Here is a 21,544-nt window from a genome sequence, read left to right as displayed (position 1 = left end):
TTAGATCTTAGGGAAGGTGGGCTAGTCTCAGCTGAAAAATCAAGTTTGGTTCAAGCCAATCATGGTATTGCATTTATATTTCCAGGTCTTTGGTATGAGGTGGGCAAGTAGCTTAGAAATCTGATGAGAATTTAAGGAAATATTTTCTCTTTGGTAAAAAGAGAGTGATGGAGGAGAAGAGGCCTGCTCTTTTTCTTCTTGATATTGGATTGGATTGGTTGTATGAAAACATGGTGTTTGGTACTGATCTCACCCAGCATCTATTGATCATGCATCTAGTAGTGGATCACATTGAGGGCAACAGAATGGAAAGATGAAAAAATCCCGTGTCCTTGATGCATTACTAGGCGTCTGGATCAACTTGGGACTCCAAACTTCTGGCTTCCTATAATGTGAGACCCACTTTAAAAATATCTATACTAATAAAAGGGTAATATGCTAATTAGATCAGATGCCCTTCCAGACAAAGCCACGGTGGGAGGGGCTGAGGCAGAGATGGTTAGGGGCGATCAGGCAGGCAGGGGAGAGAAGTTAGGGGTGATCAGGCCAGCAGGGGAGAGCAGTTAGGGGTGATCAGGCAGGCAGGAAGAGTGGTTAGGGGTGATCAGGCAGGTAGGCAGGTGAGTGGTTAGGAGCCAGCCGTCCTGGATTGTGAGAGGGATGTCCGACTGTCGGTTTTGGCCTAATCCTGCAGGGATCGAGCTTAAACCAGCAGTCGGACATCTCCTGAGGGGTCCAGGATTGGAGAGGGTGCAGGCCGGGCTGAAGACCTCCCCACCCCCGTGCACAAATTTCGTGCACTGGGCCTCTAGTATGTATATATATATTGATTTCAGAGAGGAAGGGAGAGGGAAAGAAAGAGAGAAACATCAATGATGAGAGAGAATCATTGATTGGCTGACTACTGCATGACCCAAACTGGGGATCGAGCCTGCAACCTGGGCATATGCCCTGACCTGGAATCAAACCGTGACCTGCTGGTTGATAGGTTGATGCTCAACTATTGGGCCACGCTGGCTGGGCATGAGACCCACTTTTGATGGGATACTCTGTTATTAAAGCCCAAATTGTCTTGATTGACAGAGCTCTAAATAAAGAGCAAGTTTGGGGGAATATCAAAGACCCTAATTTTTTAAAAAATATATTAATGCGAATGTGTGTCTTTTAAAAAATATTTTTATTGATTTCAGAGGAGAAGGAAGAGGGAGAGAGAGATAGAAACATCAATGATGAGAGAGAATCATTGATTTGCTGTCTCCTGCACGCCCCCTATTGGGGATTAAGCCCACAACCTGGGTATGTGCCCTTGACCAGAATTGAACCTGGGACCCTTCAGTCCACAGGCCAATGCTCTATCCACTGAGCCAAATCAGCTAGGGACAAAGATCCTGATTTTAAGAGTAACTATCTATGGGAGAGAAGAAGAGCTGAGGCACAATCAGAACTCCTGGAGCGGGCTCAATCACCACTGAGCAGACAGTGAGAGGATCGAACTCCTGTGGATCAGGAGGCCGGGTAGTGCTCCCCACATCTAGAAGGCGAGTGAGAGCAGGAGTGAGACAGTAAGGCCACTTTGGCAAGGCACCAGGATAGTGCAGCCATGGCAGGCAGGCCTTGCAATTCTCTCCATGGGAGACTCAGGAGTTCAGGTCAACATGACGTTGCAGCTCTGAGAGCCTGATGGTGGTGGAGGAAAGAGTGGCCTTGGAGCCCAGTGAAATGGGGCCCTGCCCCTCACTTGATCAAAGCTTCAGTTTCCTTAGCTGTAAAATGAGGAAAGTCATATCTAGCCCCAGTGGGTTGTTACGAAGATAAAAATACACTAACTTCTAAAACTGTTCCAGGATACAGTGGAAGTTGAATTATAAAAGATAGTACTACTATTTAATGGAGACCTGCAGAGGTCATGGAAATGCTTCATTATCCACTACTAGATGCGCGACCAATAGACGCTGGGTGAGATCAGGTGATTGGAGACTTGCTAAGGCAATCTGAAGACTTACCCTGATTGGTCTTCTATGAGAGAAGACCCTGGGGATGGAGTTTCTGGAGACCAGTCCTCCGCCCCGCAGTTCTGAAACAACAGACATTTTGGAAAGGGGGTGGGGAATGTTAATATTTGCCCTGACATTGTTTTCCCCTGAACAGGGAGGAGGACAGAGACTGAAGATGTGCAGTGCTGATAGAAATGAGAATGCCAGAGATAAGCATGTTTTCCAAGGTTCCCAAGAGACTCCGTGGGGCTCATCGTGGGGTCTTAGACTCCTGGGAGGATGGTGGGAGAGGACTGTAGAGCGCCCCCTGCCCATCTCCTCATGGACAGCTTCAGTTGCAGAAGCACCAGGAGCACACATGTAATCACCAGAACCAGAGGCTTCCTGCTTACGGATATGAGGGGGGAGGTGGACCAAAATAACTGCACAACACGACTAGCTGACTCTAAGAAGCCACCCCTTCTCTCCCGGAGCCCCTTCCTACACACCCCATTCTAAGTAACATCTAACCTTGTGAATATTCACAGAAAGAAGAAGAATAAACATTATTGGCTTTTGTAGTAACAGGATGAGAAAGTGCGAGACTTCCTGTTATGCGTGTGTGACAGCTGGTGATAAGTCCAGGGCCCTACACAGGAAATCCGCTCAGCTTCTGCAATGTGACCTGCCTGAAACTTGGGCGCTTCTCCAGTCTGAATGTTGATGGTAGGACAAAGGGGCATCTGGACTATGGGCGACATGGTAGAGAAAAGTTTGGAAGAGCCATTGGCGCCTCCTGCAGATGAACCCTCCCAGAAAAGGGGAGACCTGGTAGAAATCTTAAATGGCGATAAGGCAAAATTTGACGACACAGGACTCTCCTTAATTCTGCAGAATGGCCTGGAGACCCTCCGAGTGGAAAATGCTCTGACAGATGTCATCCTGTGTGTGGACATTCAGGAATTCTCCTGCCACCGCGTGGTGCTTGCTGCGGCCAGCAACTATTTCAGGTCAGCACGCCTCAGACCAGGGTCAGATTGGGGTGCAAGTTGTCAGGAATCGCTGTATTCATGTGAGAGCCCAATCTAACGAGTTGGCTGCTGAGTTTATGGTTTGTGTATCTATTTAGGCTTGCGTGTCTATTCAAGATACAAGAAAGAAAGCTATTCAACCTTAGATTTTAGAATTTAAGCCATGTTAAAAGAGATTAGTATTACTTAAAAGCAATGTTTATATCTTTTGGTAAATCTTGTGTGTGATATGTCCTTGTTCCAAAGGATGGAAAATTACTGAAGTCATGGGGATTTTCCCCTCTTTGGTCTGACTAGTATGTTGGAAACATGATGTTGTATTTTTCACCAATAGAGGTAGAGAAAAGGATATGGCCCCTCTTTTGCAGTTTTCAAATGACTTGCTGAAAATTAGGGATTTCTGTTTGTGCCGAGGGGGTGGGTGAGAAGGGAAGGCTGTTACAAAGGTGCTTTAGAAGAGAGAGGCTCCTAGTTACAGCAAACTCGGAGGCCTGGGCTCCATGCCACTCTGCCCCTTCCTGACCATGGGACGTTATGCAAGTCACTCAGTGCTCTAAGTTTCTGTTTTCTGGTCTGTAAGATGGGATTGTTGTGATAATTAAATCTGAGACACACACGCCCAGCATATAGTAGATGCTCACTGTATCTCTGTGGAAATTTGTCACCTCATTCTGCTTGGTGACACTAAGAACCAATTATTGAGTGGTTACCATGAGCAAATGCCTAGGGCCGGAATGTGGGAGAATCAGGAACCCAGTGAATACAGCTGGATCCAGATTAATGTAGACATGGTGGGAACCAGTCCCCAAAGGAAATGTGGATAAACAGATATTTGGGGAATTTGAAAAAGAAATACCCTTTATAATTCTTCTCAATGAGATGGTTCTTAACTCTTGTTTCTGGCTGAGGAAATGAAAAACTATTTACCTTTGTGCATATCATCAAAGTGTTTTCTTTAAAAAAAATTTTTTTGAGATGCTTATGGGAATATTTTTCTTTGGAATTCAAAGAACAGGGTCAAGAGGTTGTTGTGGAACTGATTAAACCCCGTATGTAGACAAGGCAAGAGGAGGGCTGGGCTTGTGGGAAGTGGTGCTTGCTAAGTGCCAGACAGACAGTTACCTGATTTAATTTTTGCAACAGCACAATGAAGGTGGCTGATACGCCCTTTTACCGAGGAGGACATGGCAACCCAACATTACATGTCTGGTCATTGCTGGAGCAGGGATTGGGCACATTCTGGAAATACTTGTTTTTACTGCAGTACAAACTGCTACTAAGTTTTGGGCTTCATTCCACAGGAAGTGTATAAAAGGTAAAGCACAGGCACAGCTGTGACGATGGGTTGACATGATAAACACATTACTTACACCACCAACATTGACCATATGCTTTCACATTGATCACAGACCAGTTGAGAAGTGAATGGAAGTTAACTTATCTCTGTGGCCCGAGTACTCACTTTTAGAATTATTCTTTCTCTTTTGAATCGCTGGAAAACGCTATCATAAAATGTATACCCGATTAGCGGTTCCTCCCGGCTGTGGAACAGGACTGCTGGCTGTGTGCTCTCGAGTACATCAGTGGCTTCTCTGATCCTTGGGATTCTCATCCTAAACAGAGGGTGTGTGTGTGCTCAGTCCTTCCCATCCTGCTGTGTAGGCTGCTTAAGGAAGCTGGAGGTGCCCACATGGTGCATGTTTCTGCCTGTGGTTGAAGAGTCTCTTCCAAAACTGCCTGGTCATGAAGGGAAATTCCTTCTATTCTTTTCTTCAGCGCTGTGCCTTGATTCTTATCGTGGTATTTCCAAGATGATTGTCCTCTTCTCCTGAACACGTTAATCCTGGAGACAGGACTCCTTTTTCTGGCATGACTATTAATAACAACTTTTGTTGTTGAGCATGCATTGTGGGCCAGGCCCCCGGTGTCCCCTACACTGTCCCACAACAGGCCTGGGAGGGAGGGAGTTTCATCCTCCTTTACAGATGAGGAACCAAGGCCCGAGTGTGTCAGTGAGCAAAGTGGCCAAGAGGGATTTGAACCTGGACCGGCGTGAACTCTGACATTGCCTCACTGCCTGTTTTGCTTTGTTTCTAAGATTTTGAAAGGGGTTGGGAGCCAAGTTCCCTTTATGCTCAGCCTTTGGAAGGGCGGAGAGTTTCCTTTGTCTGAGAGGCACTGACAGCCCTCGGAGCTGAGGTGGGCCTGGAAGCTGCTTGTAAAATTATGTAGGATTTTAAAAAATAAATCTTTATTCATTGAGAACATAAATATGTTCCACTAAGTGATGGAACCATATTTTATTTAGCCAGTCACCTACTGACAGGCATTTGGGTTGTTTTCAATCCTTTGCTTTTACAAACAGTGTTGTAATGAATAACCTTATACACATGTCATTTCATAGGCATGCAAGGGTTTCTAGAAGAGGGTTTGCTGAATCAAAGAGAAATGCATCTGCAGTTTTAGTGGCTATTGCCCGATTCTATCATTTTATACTCCCCACAGCCTTGCCAAAAGAGGATGGCCGCAAACTTGGATTTTTCCCCAGTTTGGTTGATGAGAAACAGTACTTCACTTTAGTTTTAATTTGCATTTCTCTTATTTTAAAGAAGTTCTCTTTCTGTGAACTATCTCTTCCTAGCCTTTCAAATTTTCACATATATTTTTTAAAATTAAAATTTATTTTTATCAGAGTATTACATGCAAATAGTTATCGGAGTCAAATAGTATTTAAAGGCTTATAATAAAAAACAAAGATTTATCTTCACCTCCTCTACTCTTCAGTCTTGCCCACTACACCCCAGCATTTTCAACATTTATCTGTTTATTCTGATATTATATTTATATTTCTACCAAATATGCTTATATTGCTCTTTCTTGATTTCTCAGTGTTAGATGTTTATGAATTCCTAGTATATCTAATAAGGACTTAGCACTTATACTTAATTCTTTTACCATATACTTTTCTTCTCTATAATCTCTCAATATAATGTTATCACCTTTTTTGATAAATTTGTATTAAAGTTTACATTATGTCCTTAAAAACATTATTTCCTGTTGAGCCAAATTGTGTGATATGATTACATTTCCTTTCTTGTAAATCTTTTGCTTTTCCTGAAATTAACAATTCACTTTTTCCATTTGCTTTGGGGATATCTTTTGTTCACAGCCTCTCCATAATAATCTTTCACGTGGTCCAATGCACCAGAACCCCCCCCCCCCAGTTCCATTTCCCCCCAGAATCTTCCTCAGTTCCATCATCCTATACATTTCTCTGGGCCTGCTGCCCAACTATTATCTAGCTGCATATGAAAACCATGGTGGCAGTAAACAAGGACTATATTACTAACTCAGATGGTGTAGTTCCCTTTGAGAGCCTATTTAAAAGTTTCAAGTGGAATGAGGAAGTTGGGAAAATATGTAGAGTTGAGACTGAGAAAAGGGTGAGGGTGAATAAAGCTTCAAAAGTAGCTCATAACATACCTTAAATATCAAAGAGCCAAATGCCAAGGAGTCCAAATATGTTTATGGCAGAAAAATGGAGGGAAGCATAGATTTATCACTCATTAACGTTTTAAAATGTTTTTAAAGACTACTAATAAAGCTGTCATTTGTGCTATGTTGAACAGGTCCCCACATCGATGTCATTGGAGGGGCCACCGTCCAAAGGATCTCTGTTTAAACCAGTGGTTCTCTCCATTTGGTGGGGAGCAACTCACTGATGACTATGACACACTCCATAAATGATGTTGACCTATGAGAGCAACCATGTTATGATTTCCAGGGTAGACAGAGGGAGGGGAGTCTTGGTGATAAAGAGAGGGGTCTTCAGGCTTCTCTCAGTCTTACTAAAGACTGGTTCTTCTTACATAAATATAAAAGCTTCCAGGCTGAGTCTGAGTCAATAGTAAGCTCCTTTGTTATGGCCAATGCTGAAATCCCTGCCTGGGCTTGGTCTTTGCCTTGTACTTCAGTATCTGCCTCTGGGTCTGGTTCCCTGAGGATATAATGAGGGGACTTTGACTACTTGCTACAAAAATCAAACATGAGGCTAGGAATGAGGAGGGTATTGTGGACACAACCTATTAATCTTTATTACATATTAACCAATTACTGGATGGCAGGAATGTGGGTGAGAGGTTACTCTTAAGCTGTGTTTAGATGTAATACTTTGGTTTTTCCTCCACAATGTGTAAGGTGTCTAAAAAGGAGCCAGCAAGTGTAGGTGATAGAATGAATGCAAAGGAAAACAATGAGTTAAGGCCATCTGAGTCTGGATTAAAAACCTCACTAATGGCAAAAGTGTTGAGAATTGCTACTGTCACAGTTGGTATGCCTGGTAAACTCCAGTGAACTATTGTTTGTACTTCTAACATTGGGCTCTGTATTTTATACTTTTTAATATTTTCCTTTGGGCAGAACCACTAAGGTGGTTATATGTAAGTACTATAGATCTATGATCCTTGATCTGCCTTCCAATCCTAAAAAAAGTCTTCTCAGTGGGGGTTGCATCCCCAGGGTAGAAGTGCAATCAGGTCCTTTGAATTTTCAATAAAATGTTATCTCTCTTATCTCCATCCCTGGTGTCTAGGGCAGAGGTCGGCAAACTCATTAGTCAACAGAGCCAAATATCAACAGTACAATGATTGAAATTTATTTTGAGAGACAAATTTTTTAAACTTAAACTATATAGGTAGGTACATTGTTATTAACTTAATTAGGGTACTCCTAAGGCTTAGGAAGAGCCACACTCAAGGGGCCAAAGAGCCGCATGTGGCTCGAGAGCTGCAGTTTGCCGAGCATGGGTCTAGGGCAGGGGTGGGCAAACTTTTTGACTCGAGGGCCACAATGGGTTCTTAAACTGGACCGGAGGGCCGGAACAAAAGCATGGATGGAGTGTTTGTGTGAATTAATATAAATTCAAAGTAAACATCATTACATAAGGGTATGGTCTTTTTTTTTTTTAGTTTTATTCATTTCAAATGGGCCGGATCCGGCCCGCGGGCTGTAGTTTGCCCACGGCTGGTCTAGGGCATGTGAATCTTCTTTCAATTACGACCAGAAAATCTAGTCTTCTCTTTTTCCCCCCAATATTTTTTTAATTGATTTCAGAGAGGAAGGGAGAGGGAGAGAGAGATAGAAACATCAATGATGAGAGAGTATCATTGATCAGCTGCCTCCTGCACACTCCCCACTGGGGATCGAGCCCACAACCCAGGCATGTGCCCTTGACTGGAATTAAACCTGGGACCCTTCAGCCTGCAGGCCGATGCTCTACCTACTTGAGCCAAACCACCCAGGGCAGTCTTCTCCTCTTTTGAATAATGTTCCATGCAGCTCTCAATTAAAACACAACAGAGAAATACTTTTGTCATTAATATATCAAGTTCTGAGCTTTATCCCTGCACCAAAGACATGGATATGTAACTGTCCCTGCATGAAAATGCCTTTACAGACTAAATTCTAATATAGTAAACATCAAGCAGTTGCTGGGAAGAGCTGGCCCAATGCAGACCATCTGTGCTTTTGGTAAAACTGCCTTGGAGCTCACCATGATCATATTGTTCAATACTCTATATTAGTCAGCATTCTTTTGGTTGTAAGGGATAGGAACTCAACTTAAATCAGCTCAGGCAAAAGAGGAAGATATCTGGCCATGTAACCAAATCATAGGAAGGGCCAGGATGCAGCAGAGCCCAGGGGGAAGAGGAACCAGGGCCTTGAATGCAGTCAGGGGCTCTCTCTCCACCTTCACTCAGCTTCTCTTTCAGGTGGCATTTCTCAGATGGATCTGCCACATGTTTGGGAGTTTGCCTGTTGGCAGCTCTGAGACTTTGATTCCAGAGAGAAACTGGAGGGCTAGCTTCAGTTTGAAACCCCTGGGAAAGACTCTGATTGGCCCAGCTCCATTCAATTACCCAATCCTAGACCAATCACTGTGCCAGGGAGGTGGGGCATAATGATCAGTCCAGCTTGATTCAAGAGTCCACCTTTGGCCAAATTCTTGAGGGTGTGTGTGTACACCATTTGAACTAGAACATTACCCAGAGGGGGAGGCACTGTACAAAAGGAAAACAAATGTTCGTTAAAGAGGGATAGCAAATCCTGGTTTATTTTCTTTTATTAGTCAACTTATTGTACTTCTGTTTTGCTTTGGCTATCAGGAAGCTCATTGCATTGGCTTTTTTTTTAGCCTACGTTTCAGTGTTATATTCTCCTCCTACTCTAATTACTTATTTCTTATCTTTTAAAAAAAACATCTTTATTGATTTCAGAGAGGAAGGGAGAGGGAGAGAGAGATAGAAACATCAATGATGAGAGAAAATCATTGATTGGCTGCACGACCGGGGATCGAGCCCACAACCCGGGCATATGTCCTGACCAGGAGTTGAACTGTGACCTTCTGGTTCATAGGTTGATGCTTGACCACTAAGCCACCATGGCTGGGCCTTATTTCTTATTTTATTGCTTTGTATTTTATCGTACATCTGCTGCTTTAGTATAAGCCATCTTAAGTTCTTTTGGAGAAGCTATTTCTGTATACAGATAAGTCCCCCTTACTTCGAAGGAATATTATTTAGGCAACCTATATGTTTTATGCCAGCTAAGGGTAGGCGTTCTTTTATTACATTAAACTTTTATGGAAACCTTTAAAGCCACAATAATTAAAGGAGTGTTGATACTCTGTGACTTTAAAACACAATCAACCCTAGTGAAGATCTGGGGAGGTGGGTGGGCATGGACTGGGAGGAGTTGGGGTAAAGGGGGGAAATGGGAGATACCTGTAATACTATCAACAATAAAAAATATTAAAAAAAACCCCAAAAATCAACCCCAAAATTGCATCATAACTTTTTCTGATGGGCTATAATATTAACTACCAGCAGGTTTACATATAATGATTTAGGTCCAGGGACAAGTGAGAGCTGACTGGCATTCAAGAGATCATGATGGCTCTAGCTTTGGCTCAATGGATAGAGCGTTGGCCTGCGGACTGAAGGGCCCCTGGTTAGATTCTGGCCAAGGGCACATGCTTGGGTTGTGGGCTCGATCCCCAGTAGGGGGCGTGCAGGAGGTAGCCAAATGATAATTCTCTCTCATCATTGATGTTTCTATCTCTCCCTTCCACTCTGAAATCAATAAAAATGTATTTTTTTTTTAAAAAAGAGATCATGATGTGTTTTATGTAGAGTAAGTTCAGGCTTATAAGGGGCTGGATGTCAAGGGCATTTTGGTGTTAGGGAATTAAGGGAGGGACAGATGTCCACTGAATAATTCCTGGAAGGTGTGGTTAATGAATACAACACACACACACACACACACACACACACACACACACGCACGCACACACATACACACACAAGACAAAGAGAATGGAGATTAGGAAATCTAGCAAAGTTCTAGGTGACTGGCAGTATCCTCAAAGCTCAGGATAGCAGGTTGGGTTGGCAGAAGAGATCTATCTCATTAGCAAATTAACTGGAGATAGAGGGGAAGAGGATTCTTAGTTGCTATGAAAACGTACACTCTTTCCATACTTCCTTAGTATTTGGCCTTTAATTGAGGAATAATGGGTCATATATATAACCTCTCTTAAGGTGCAAATGTCTGGGTGGAGGGAGTGACACAAAATATTAAGCTTTCAGTCCTGTAATGCTGAGTGGGGTTAGTGAAATTCCACTTATCTATCCATTCATGTATTCATTCAATTGACTTGAATTTATTAAGTGCCTACTCTATGCTAGGTACTGAGTCTACAAAGATGAATGGGTTATGGTTTCTGCTTGACCTTGAAATCACAGCTACTTAGTGGAGAAGGACAGGTATAAATCAATGTTTCAGTCAGAGGTGATAAGTGCTATGATGGAGCTTTGCTTATTAAATGAGACTGGAGAGAAAGCAGTCAGAGAAGGCTTCCTGAAAGAGGTAATAGCTGAGTGGAGTTTTAAGGGATGAATAAGCATTGGTCAGAGATGAAATGAGGCAGAGAAGGCAGGCAGCATTCCAGGCAAAAGAATACACATCTGGGAAGGTATCATGCAGCGTAAGCATGGGAACCAGAGACAGAAGAGTAGGGCTGGAGCAAAGGATATGTCTGGACCAATAAAGCTGAGGAATGGGCAGGGTCAGACCTTGAAAGATTTTGTTGGGTCAAGATGAAGTGTTTGAAATGTATCTTATAGGCAGTAGGAAGCCATGGAAGAGTTTATAAGTAGGAAAGTGATCTGAGATCTTGGTTAAAATTATTAAAAGTTCTGTCTGGTAGGACCAATGAGAAATAGAGACATTATGGTGCAAGGCTTAGTGAGGGTAGCAGGCCCTGGCCTGGGCAGCTGTGAGTGTAGGCCAACCTTGGTGGCTGCTTCTTCACCTCTGGCTTTAAAATTCCTCTCTGGCTGGAGGAACTCCTGTCATCCTCCCCTTTTTCTCTGGATGAAAAAACAGGCCTGCCAGTCCAGACTCCTCTGTGGCAGCTGGCAGAGGGATAAGTCTGGAACACATGTATCACAATAGGGATAACATCTATGCCTGAGGAAGTGTCAACATTTGAATACTTGGGGGAGAGGATTGGGACCAGTGCAGATTCACGCGTTCCTAAGTGGTCAGAATCAGGGAATGCTCATAAAAATCTTTAAGCAGAGGCTGGTCTGTGACTTCTGGATAATGAATGAACGGGAGGTCATAAGGAAGCCAGCATGGGGGCGTGGCTGGGGTGAAAAAGACGGTGATAAGGCGCCTCCAGGGCAACAGCCTTGCCAGGATGTGGCAGTGGACAGAAAGCACAGTGCTGACCCAGCTCCCTGCCTGGTGGGAAGTGAGAATCAGACCAGACATCACTGAAGAGGCTGTGAGGGAAGTGGCATTTTGTTAGGGGAAGCCAGGTTTCATCTCCAGCAAGGAGGTGAGAGATGCACAAAAGGAGATGAAGGTGAAGAACAATCCCATGTTTTATAATGTAAAATTTCGGACAGGAGGGCTTGGGATAAACATCCTGGGCCTGGGGTTCCAATTTTGAGAATCACTAGATAATACAGTCCACACATATGCTTTGCTCCAGGTCACTCAGTCTTGGAGCTCCTCATTATTTATTCTCATGATAGTTAGAGGAGAAATGTGGGATTCGAGAGAGTGGGGTAAAATAAGCAAATCCACCTGGCCTACTTGAAGTGCAGGACTGCACTGCATGTGTAGTTACCTATCCATCCATCCATCCATCCATCCATCCATCCATCCATCCACAGTACACACAAACATTAAGTGTGTACTGTGGCCCAATAAATAAGAATTAAGAGAGAAATAAAATTCAACCCTTGCCCTTCAGATGCTTTACAATCTAATAGAAGAGGAGACATATTAAAAAATAGACTCAAGAGAACGTACATAGAAAAACCTATCTGGAGCCCAATGATGTTGATGTAAACAGAGGCACATGATGGAAACCGCTAGTCATTCAGTGTAGCTACTCATAGGAGGGGAAGGGGACAGACAAGATGGTGAAGGGCCTTATATGCCAACATTGAGAGTATTTTAACATTTCTTTTCCTGGCACTTTTTAGACAATCTTCTTTGGCATGTAGGCCCATTTGTTGTTCAGGGCTTCTCTTGTCAGGTGTGTCAGTCAGGATTCTGCATTGCAAAGGGCAGATACTCAGATCAAACTGGTTTAAGAATTAAAACAATTATTTGCTCACCTAATTTAAATGTCCAGGAGTATTGGTTTTAGGCCTAATTGGATCCTTGTACTCAAATAATGTCACCAGGACTCAGTTTCTCTCTCCATCTCTTGGCTCTACTTCCCTCTGTGTTGAGTTCTCTCCCAGGGAGGGTCCTCACCCAGGGAGGCAGAAGAGGTTCAGCAGCTCTAGGCTTTTATTTCTCCCAGCTCAGCGACTCCAGTGGGAAGAGAGCTTCTCTTTCCCAATAATTCCAGAGAAATTTCTAAAATCGGCCTCACTTGGACCAGCTTTTTCCTGTGCCCAAACATGACTCAATCACTTTGGCTTGGGAGGCATAATATGTGACTTGGACCATGCTCATCCATGGTCTAAGAAATGGCGCAAGCTCCATTTAAACTCCCCAGACTGATATTGGAGGAGGGATAGTTCCCAAAGGAAACTCTGAGTGCTCCCACTAAACAATGAGGAAAAACATCAGGCAGGCAAAACAAGAGGTGCCCATATATCTTTGTGGCTGAATCACTGTGGAATCCTAACCGCAAGCTTTGTTGTGATTGATGTTCTATCCTGGGCTTGCAGGATAGAACAAGCCCTGCTTTCTCTCATAAACTTGGATGGGCTGAGTTACATGGCATGCTGAAGCTTCAGCAACAGGCCAGTGGGTGGGAGGGACTCTGGTTCTATAGGAACATGGCTGGAGTTCTGGTCCCCACAAGGTGCATGAGCGGTGTCCTTGAAGGATGGTGAAGTTGGGCAAGGAACTTGGCAGAAGGCAGTTCTTTAGAGGTCTGATAGTGTTTAGAGTCAGGTGGGGGCAGCTCTGGAGTTCCACCTCCTCTCAGTTTGGAGCAAAGACTCAGCCAGCAGTTGGGGTTCAAGGTGCTGCCTCCAGCCCCTGGAGAGAGAGGGCAGAGTGCTGTTAGTCATGTCTCTGGAGTGGAAAGAGAGATGGCCATGAACCCCTAAATGCTTTTCTGAAGGCACCCTCCAAGGGTATGCAATTTGCATGTGCACGGCCGGTAAGAACAGAATTGCACACTATTACTAATAAGGCTTTTGCATGTCATCCTGTTTCAGAACTAGCTCTAATGAACTATGTTACTTGAATATAAGCTGCGGGGGTTCTGTCTATGCAGCCAAGCTAGAGAAAGACTTAAGAGGCCAGGACAAGGTCTGCTTCCATCTGAATCTCCCTACTCCCCCCTCCCTACAATTTGTGATGCAGCCCTAGGCCTGGTGAAATGTTAGGAGGAGTGAATCTCAGAAGACAAAAGGGACAATCCACAGGGAGGCAGAGCTTTCAAGGGCATGTCAGTCCCCTGTCAGTTGTTCCCTTGACCTGGACCTTTGTCTAATTCCCTCATTCTCAGGGTGAGCCAAGGGGCCCTTGTGTTGGGAAGTGAGGTGACCTCTCTGTAGGGCAATGGTTCTTAAATTTTGGTTTGCAAACAAATTATGAGTGGGGTTTTGGTGAGCTTAATAAAATTGTAGTCCCAGCTTTCAGCTTAGAGGTGGTGGGATCATAGACAATGATGTCAATTCATGGTAGGTCACCCTTGCATCTGCTGACTCCTTGCTTTCTTCGTAGTGAAAACCCTTTCGATCGGTTTTTCACATTAGGTTTATATCCAATAATCCTTTCTTAATGATAGTGTTCATTAAGCAGCACATTAATTAAAAAATTTTAACCATTTGTATACCTACGGACACATATTCTTAAGTAGAATTTAACTCAGTTTGCAAACAATGTTACAGCCACTCCAACCCAGAATATGTCCCTGATGCAGAAGAGTTAGTTCCCCTGGGATGGTAAAGGGCTTGGAGGAAGAACAGAGCAGGGGGAAAACACTGGTGGAGCCAGTCTAGGAATGAGATGGTGGAGGTGGGTATTGGTTTTTAGGACTGTGGTGGGGTTAGAGGTACAGGAGGCAGAGACTTCAGAGGCAGGTTTGGAAGCATGGGGAGGGTGAGCCATAGGGCATTTGGGCTGGGAGAAAAATTCTGAACTGGTGACATTAGGAACTGCAGGAGCATAGAGAACTCATCAAAGTTGTAAGTGGAATGTTCCAGTGTGGGCGTGTCTTCTTCAATATTCAGGTCTTGGACCTGAAGGTGTGATGCAAGTTCTCTGTGGGGGTGGAGAGCACAAGGAGGCAGGCCGGCTCAGTCTCATCCTTCAAAGGGGGTTTGCTCATTTTTGGAGGTGCAGATTCTTGTCACAATCAAACACCCAGGGGCTAGGAAAGACAAGTTCATTCATTTATTCATTCACTTATTAATTTATTTATTCAGTTATTCATCCCCCTCCCCCCCCCCGGAATATTTACTGAATTCCTACTAGGTTACAGGCCCTGTTCTAACCCTAGGGATGCAGTAGTGAGCATGGCACCCATGTCTTCACTCAGCTTACATTCTAGTGGGAGACAATAATTAAACTAGTTAACAAACAGACACGTAATATAATTTCAAGTTATGACAAGGTTATGAAGAAAAACAAAGGAGATAAAGATGTTGGGGAGTGACTATTTAGATGGGGGCAGTGTCAGTGAGGGCTGCTCTGAGGAGGTGATATTTGGATGAGATAAGAAGTGAGGCCTGCAGAGCTCAGAGGGGAGTGTGACCCAGGCAGTGTTTGGGGCCCTGGGATGCCTTCATGGCTGTTGTAGGAGAGAAGCTCACTCGCCCAAGCTCTATTTTGGGGTCTGAGCTGACTCAAGTATTGGGCAACTGGCTTCCTACTTCAAGACTGTTTCTACTGTGAAATGAGGATTTTAATAGCTACCTCTGTTTTACAAGAGTCTCATGGGAACTGGTCAGTGTCTGGCTAGAAAGTATTTTTTGAACCACATCCAGCATGGCCGAGGGTGAACCTGAGGAGGGGCAGTGAAGGATTAAAGAGAATACAGTCGGGATCAGGTTGATCACTGCCTGGATGAGGAAACAGTGACCCAGCCTGTAAGCGGAAGCTTTATTTTATAGTCAGATCACACAAAGCAAAGCAAGGGGAGTGGTCAACATGTTTACAATGTTCTTGTGAGTTTCAAATCTATTTCATTACTCAAGCCTTGTTTTGGCAGCACTTGCTGCACCTCCCACAGCCCATTAGTTACCTAGGAACAAGGGAGGACTGTAAGGTCAAGCTTAATTGTGCTAGAAGGGCTCTGCCCTCCCAGCTGGGACTTGTATGTGGCTCTGCCACAGGTCAGTCTGAGGCTTGACCCTATAGCCACTCCCTACAATTTTTATTGCACAAAAATTTTTACTTATATCCTGTATAAGCTAAGGGGAAAATGGTCAGCAACTAACTCAGCTGTGTTCTCAGAGAGCAAAGCTTGGTCTGGTTCACTCAGTGCTGAAACTCAGTTGACCCCTAAAGATGACCTTGAACTCCTGCTGATTTTCTTAGTTTCATGCGCTGTTGAACTCCAGACGAAGAGCCCAGAGTCCTAGGCTCTGGCCCCCATTTTATTGCTGACAACCTGTAATGTCTTGGGCAATTTACTTACTAGTAATTTCTACCTCAGTCTATCGCCTACAAAGTGGGTGTAATATTCAAAGAAAATAATGTTGTTTGCCCTACAAAGTGCTATACACGTAAATGTAAAAGATTACTGCTGTTAAAGGGGAACTTAGGGTTGGCCCACCTTGCCCAGGTTATGCACATTGCATGGGGTCCCAACTTCGCCAAAGTGTTTCCATGGATCTCCTGGGAGAGCGGCAGAGGCCACAGAGTTTGGTCCATGAGAAATACACACATTTCTCCTTAGTTTCGCCTTATCTATGTTCAGCCTGATGCTTGTGGCCCAGGAGAGTGTATTTAAGTGGCAGAAAATCAGTGAAAAAGTCTCAGAGGAGAGCAGAGAAATGCTCTTTGGGAGCTAAAGCAGGCAAGAGAGGGACTATCTTATAAGTACCGCGCGCTAACCGATTGCGCCACTGGAACTCCGAGAGGGACTATCTTTAGGGCACTTCCTTCCTCTCTCTTCCAGGAACATCTAATGAGATTCTATGTGCCTGGCACCAAGCTAATGTTTCTAGACCAGTGTGTGTGCAGCCTGTACCTAACTCTACTCTGGATGGGTGGTGGGCAGCAGTGCAATGACTGACACCCACTTACTGGCCTGGACTTGGGCACCGAGGGTTGCAAGCCAGAATGTGATTGACCCACCTACCCCAAGAATCCCTCACCAGCCTGCCAAGAATCCTCTCATCTGGTCCGAAATGCCTTCGCTTAGTGAGTGTTGGGTACTTTGTGTACATTATCTTACTTATTCTTTCTAACAACTCTCTGGCATAGGGACTATTATTAAACCGTGTCACAGAGGAGGAAACTGAGGTTTGCTCACTTGTACAAAGTCACACAGTGAGTTAGCATCAGAGCCGAGACCAGACCACAGCCCCCTCTCCACCTGCTACCAGCCAGTACTGCAGTCTTCTCTCCACCCTCCCGAGGCTCCCAGAGCCCCTTTGCTTGTGCACATGAACACTCACCCACTGAAAACCAGAAGTGCTGAGAATTTACCTCCTCAGCTGAGACTGCCGGCAGGTGCTGGTATCGCACAGTCTGTCCAGCTTCTTTGTCTCTTGTCGGAACAGCTCTGGATTGTATTCTTCAGTGGTTCCCTGCAGAATAAAATGACTTTCTAGCCCAGCTGGTGTGGCTCAGTGGTTGAGTGTCGACCCATGAACCAAGAGGTCCCCAGTTTGATTCCCAGTCAGGGCACATGCCCAGGTTTTGGGCTCAATCCCTAATTGGTGGGGGAGGGAGAGGCTTGTAGGAAGCGGCTGATCGACATCTCTCTCTCATTGATGTTTTTATCTCTCTATCCCTCTCCCTCTCTCTCTAAAATCAATAAAAACATATTAAAGAAATAAGATGACTTTCTATACAGCATTTGTCTGGCTTGTTCTCATCCTCTCCCCAATCCTACTCCCTCATGCCCCTAAAACATCACTAGCTCACAAAGGTTGGCTCCTGGGGGACCCAGTTAGGTATGGGCTGAGCTGGGGCAAGATCTTACTCAGTGACTGAGTCCAAGAGAGAATTCAGAAGCTGGGTCTGGGTGACAGCCCGGGCAAGAGTCCAGATGACCCCAGTAATTGTGTCACATCAGAAAGGCTTCCTTTAAGAGCTCTTCAGAGCTCAAGGCACTGAATTAGACAATTTACACATCTACCTCATTTAATATTAAAACACCTCCCTATTAGACTTTTCCAGTTTTCATTGGAATGTTTGAGATTACACAAATTCCATGAAATTCAACTTTCACTAATCTTAAAGCCACAATCTAGGTGAAGTAGCATTTCTAAATTTCATCTTGGTGGGACTCTGGCGACATGTTGCCTCAGTAATAAGACCCTTCATTTGACCTCATCATCACTGCCCACCCTTTCCTGCTAAATGTCCTGTTTCTCATATATTCATGTACATGGCATTCATGCGGGTGACATTCACTTTGCCCTATGACATGATTGCAGATCTGGGTGTCTCAACCCCAGAGTTCAGGATTGGTGCTCTACAGCTGCACCATCTAATACTACAGCCACTAGTCACATGTGGCCACTAAGCATTTGTATCATGGCTGGTCTGAATTGAGATGTATTTTAAGAATAAAATATACATGAAGGATTTTGAAGACTTAGTATGAAAAAAGAATGTAAATTATCTCATTAATAATTTAAAAATATTTATTGCATGTTGAAATGATAATATTTGAGGTATATTAAATAAAGGCTATTAAAATTAATTTTACTTCTTTTTACTTAAAAAAATAAAATTACTGGAAAATTTAAAATGGCACATATGGCTCTCATTATGTTTCTATTGGGCCATGCTGCTCTACAAACTCAAACAGAGGAGGCTTGGGGAGTGAGCTTGTCCAGTGCCTCCCGGGAAGGCAGGCTGAGCTGGCTGGGAAGGAATTGTGTGGTTGCTTTGATGGCAGGGTTCTTTATGGAATGAGGAGACAGCAAGGTAGGTCCTACATGACATCACTTTAAAAGGTGTGTGCTTCTGTAGACAGCTCTGTGCCCCTCTGGCCAAGAGGATTTATGGCTGAAGAGAGTGGCCATTGGTCCAAATGACATCACCGCACCTCTGTTCCAGGCTGGGGTTTGTTAACATTTCAGAATTCACATCTCTTTTTTTTCATATTATCATAGTCTGTGAGGAGAAAGAGGGAAGGAAAGAGAGCTGCTTTGGCTCAGTGGATAGAGCAAAGGGTCCCATCAAGGGCACGTACCTCAGTTGTAGGCTTCTCCCGGCCCAGGCCCTGGTCGGGGCTCATGCAGGAGACAACCAACTAATGTGTTTCTCTCACATCAATGTTTCTCTCTGTCTTTTCCTCTCTCTTCCACTCTCTCTAAAAATCAGTGGAAAAAATCCTTGGGTGAGGATTAAAATAATAATAATAATAATAAGTTAATAATAATATAATATAATAATAAATATAAGGGGGGCAAAAGAAAGAAAGAGAGAAGGAAAGAGAGAAGAGGAGGGAAGAGAGAAGGGTAGCGGATTATTGTTGATAAGGATGGAGGAAGAAGGACAGAGGGAACCCGAGGGAGAAGATCTCATTAACTAAAATAAAAGGTTCAAAAGTAGGCTAGTCAAGTAATTTGAACTGATGAGTGATTTCCAGTTTTGGGATGTACATCCCATCACCAGGGCTCCACTTTGGGACCTTCCAATTTCAGCGACGTGGCTGGAAGATAGTGGCACCTGTTCTCATAATTTTAGAGGCGAGGAGTCCAAGATCATGGTGCCAGCCAGCATGGTCTGTTTCTGTGAAGACTCCCATCCTGGCTTATGGATGCCCACTGTGTGCTCACATGGCAGAGAGAGAGAGTTTTAGTCTCTCTTCCTCTTTTGATAATGACACCAACCCTATTAGATTAGGATCCCATCCGCATGACTTCGTTTATCTGTTTATGGGACAGACAGGTCTGAAGGGGGGTCTTTAAAGTCCTGGAACCAAGGCTTGCAGTGGGACTTACATTCTCATGTCTCTCCTCCAGGGCCATGTTCTGCAATGACTTAAAGGAAAAGTATGAGAAGAGGATCATTATCAAAGGAGTCGATGCTGAGACCATGCACACTCTCCTGGACTACACCTACACCAGCAAGGCGCTGATCACCAAGCAGAACGTCCAGCGGGTCCTGGAAGCGGCTAACCTCTTCCAGGTGAGTGAACAAACAGGCTCAGTGCTCTCTTCTGCATGTTTCCCCAGAGGCCTGCCTGGACTGGCTCCCAGGCCTGTACCTGGGACACACACGCATAATTAGCTGAGCCTGTGCTTACTTGAAAGTCAGAAGATGCCTCTTTGGTGAGATGAGGCAGTGACTCCTTAATGCAATGAAACCAGGGGAGCTTGGTGTCTAATACCTGCACTCGGTTCCTGACTCCAGGATCAATGCCTATAATTTACAGAAGCCCAATTGGAGCCAGGCCTTGAAGTCACCAGTTCATATACTTAACTTCTAAGCCTTAGCACAACTTTATGGGTGGGGAAAGTAAGACAAATTGAAGATAAGTGACAAGGCTAGGATTTGAGCCCTGGGTTCTCTGAGTCCATAGGCCACATGCTTGCCACCACACCATGCAGCCTCTTGAGGAGGAGTGTGTAGATTCTGGGGAAAGCAAAACCCTGACTGGTCAGCACTTTGTGGTGGGTGTGAAAGAAGAGCACCTCTCATGAGGGGTATAAAAGAAGATGAGATAGAGAACCCTCAGACTTAAGTTTCATTATTGGCATTTGGCTATGTTTGTTTCAATCCAATTTTATAATTGGATTACTATATTTAATTCACAGAATAATTAGACCTATAGATGATGTCAATTGTATCCACAATTTTCACAGGGCTCCTATCCCCAGGTAACCAACTTTGCCTAGGTCTAAGATTATACTTTGAACTTGGTCCCATTGGATTACAACAGAGATCATCTCACTGAAGATGATTTTTTTAATCCTCACCCGAGGGTATTTTTCCATTGATTTTTAGAGAGAGTGGAAGAGAGAGGGAAAGACAGAGAGAAACATTAAAGTGAGAGAAACACATTGATTGGTTGCCTCCTGCACCCAGGGCCCGGGCAGAGGAGGGGCGTGTAACCGTGGTACATGCCCTTGACTGGAATAAAACCGGGACTCTTTGGCTGACGCTCTACCCACTGAGCCAAAATGGCTAGGCCTGAAGATGATTTTTATGATAAATCCAGGGACGGGCCAGGTCAGGTCTTGTCCATGGTTTGGGACTTTAGGTGGTAACATTCTCTTGGATCATCACTAGGTCAGCAATTGAGGGGAACAGAAAACAAAGTCTGGGAAGGGAAGGAATGAGGAGTCCAAGGTCAAGACCATGGGCAGTGGGATTATCTTGGGTGAGGCTGGGGACTGTGCAGGGCTTATGAAGACCAGCAAGGAAGAAAGAGGGGAAAGAGGGAGCAAAATCAGCCTTGACGAATTCTGAGGAATGGCTTGCTGCAGTGCAGCCAATTTTATTGTCTCATTTACCTCAGGAAACTTTAAAGATACAGAGAAAATTACTTCCAGCAAGGCTGGTCACACCTTACCTGGTGGTATCTCCACATTAGTTGCTACCCACACCCTCAGTCCCTCACCTGTTCTCTGTCCTTACCTGCTTACACACTCAGGCTTCTGATTGTTAGGAAAACACCCCTCGTTATGTGGAGGAGGAGTTCAGCAACTTGACGCTCAGTACCCTCACCTCATCGCCTCCACCCAACACTCCAACAATCTGACTTGGGGGAAATTCCTCCCATGTCATGGAGAGGCCTCTAGCGAGTACAGCTTTTATGCTTTTTCTGAACATTCTATTAAAAGGTAATTTTAATAGAAGGTTCCC

The 21,544-nt window shown here is 44.4% G+C and overlaps 1 protein-coding gene across 2 annotated transcripts in view; it reads left to right on the top strand.

Annotated features, from left to right (window-relative positions):
- The first annotated feature begins 2,652 nt into the window (after nt 1-2,652).
- Nucleotides 2,653-21,544, top strand: part of KLHL6 (kelch like family member 6) — a 50,341-nt gene continuing 31,449 nt past the window's right edge. For both annotated transcript variants that reach the window (XM_059687158.1, XM_059687159.1), the window contains exons 1-2: nt 2,653-2,983; nt 19,699-19,864. In XM_059687158.1, the coding sequence (XP_059543141.1) occupies nt 2,691-2,983; nt 19,699-19,864 (459 nt within the window). In that variant the 5' untranslated portion in view covers nt 2,653-2,690. The remainder of the gene's footprint in view (nt 2,984-19,698; nt 19,865-21,544) is intronic.

Source organism: Myotis daubentonii, chromosome 3 (genome assembly GCF_963259705.1).
Source record: "Myotis daubentonii chromosome 3, mMyoDau2.1, whole genome shotgun sequence".
Lineage (NCBI taxonomy): Eukaryota > Metazoa > Chordata > Mammalia > Chiroptera > Vespertilionidae > Myotis > Myotis daubentonii.
Note: the sequence above shows the minus strand (reverse complement) of the source record. Positions and strands in the feature narration are given on the sequence as shown.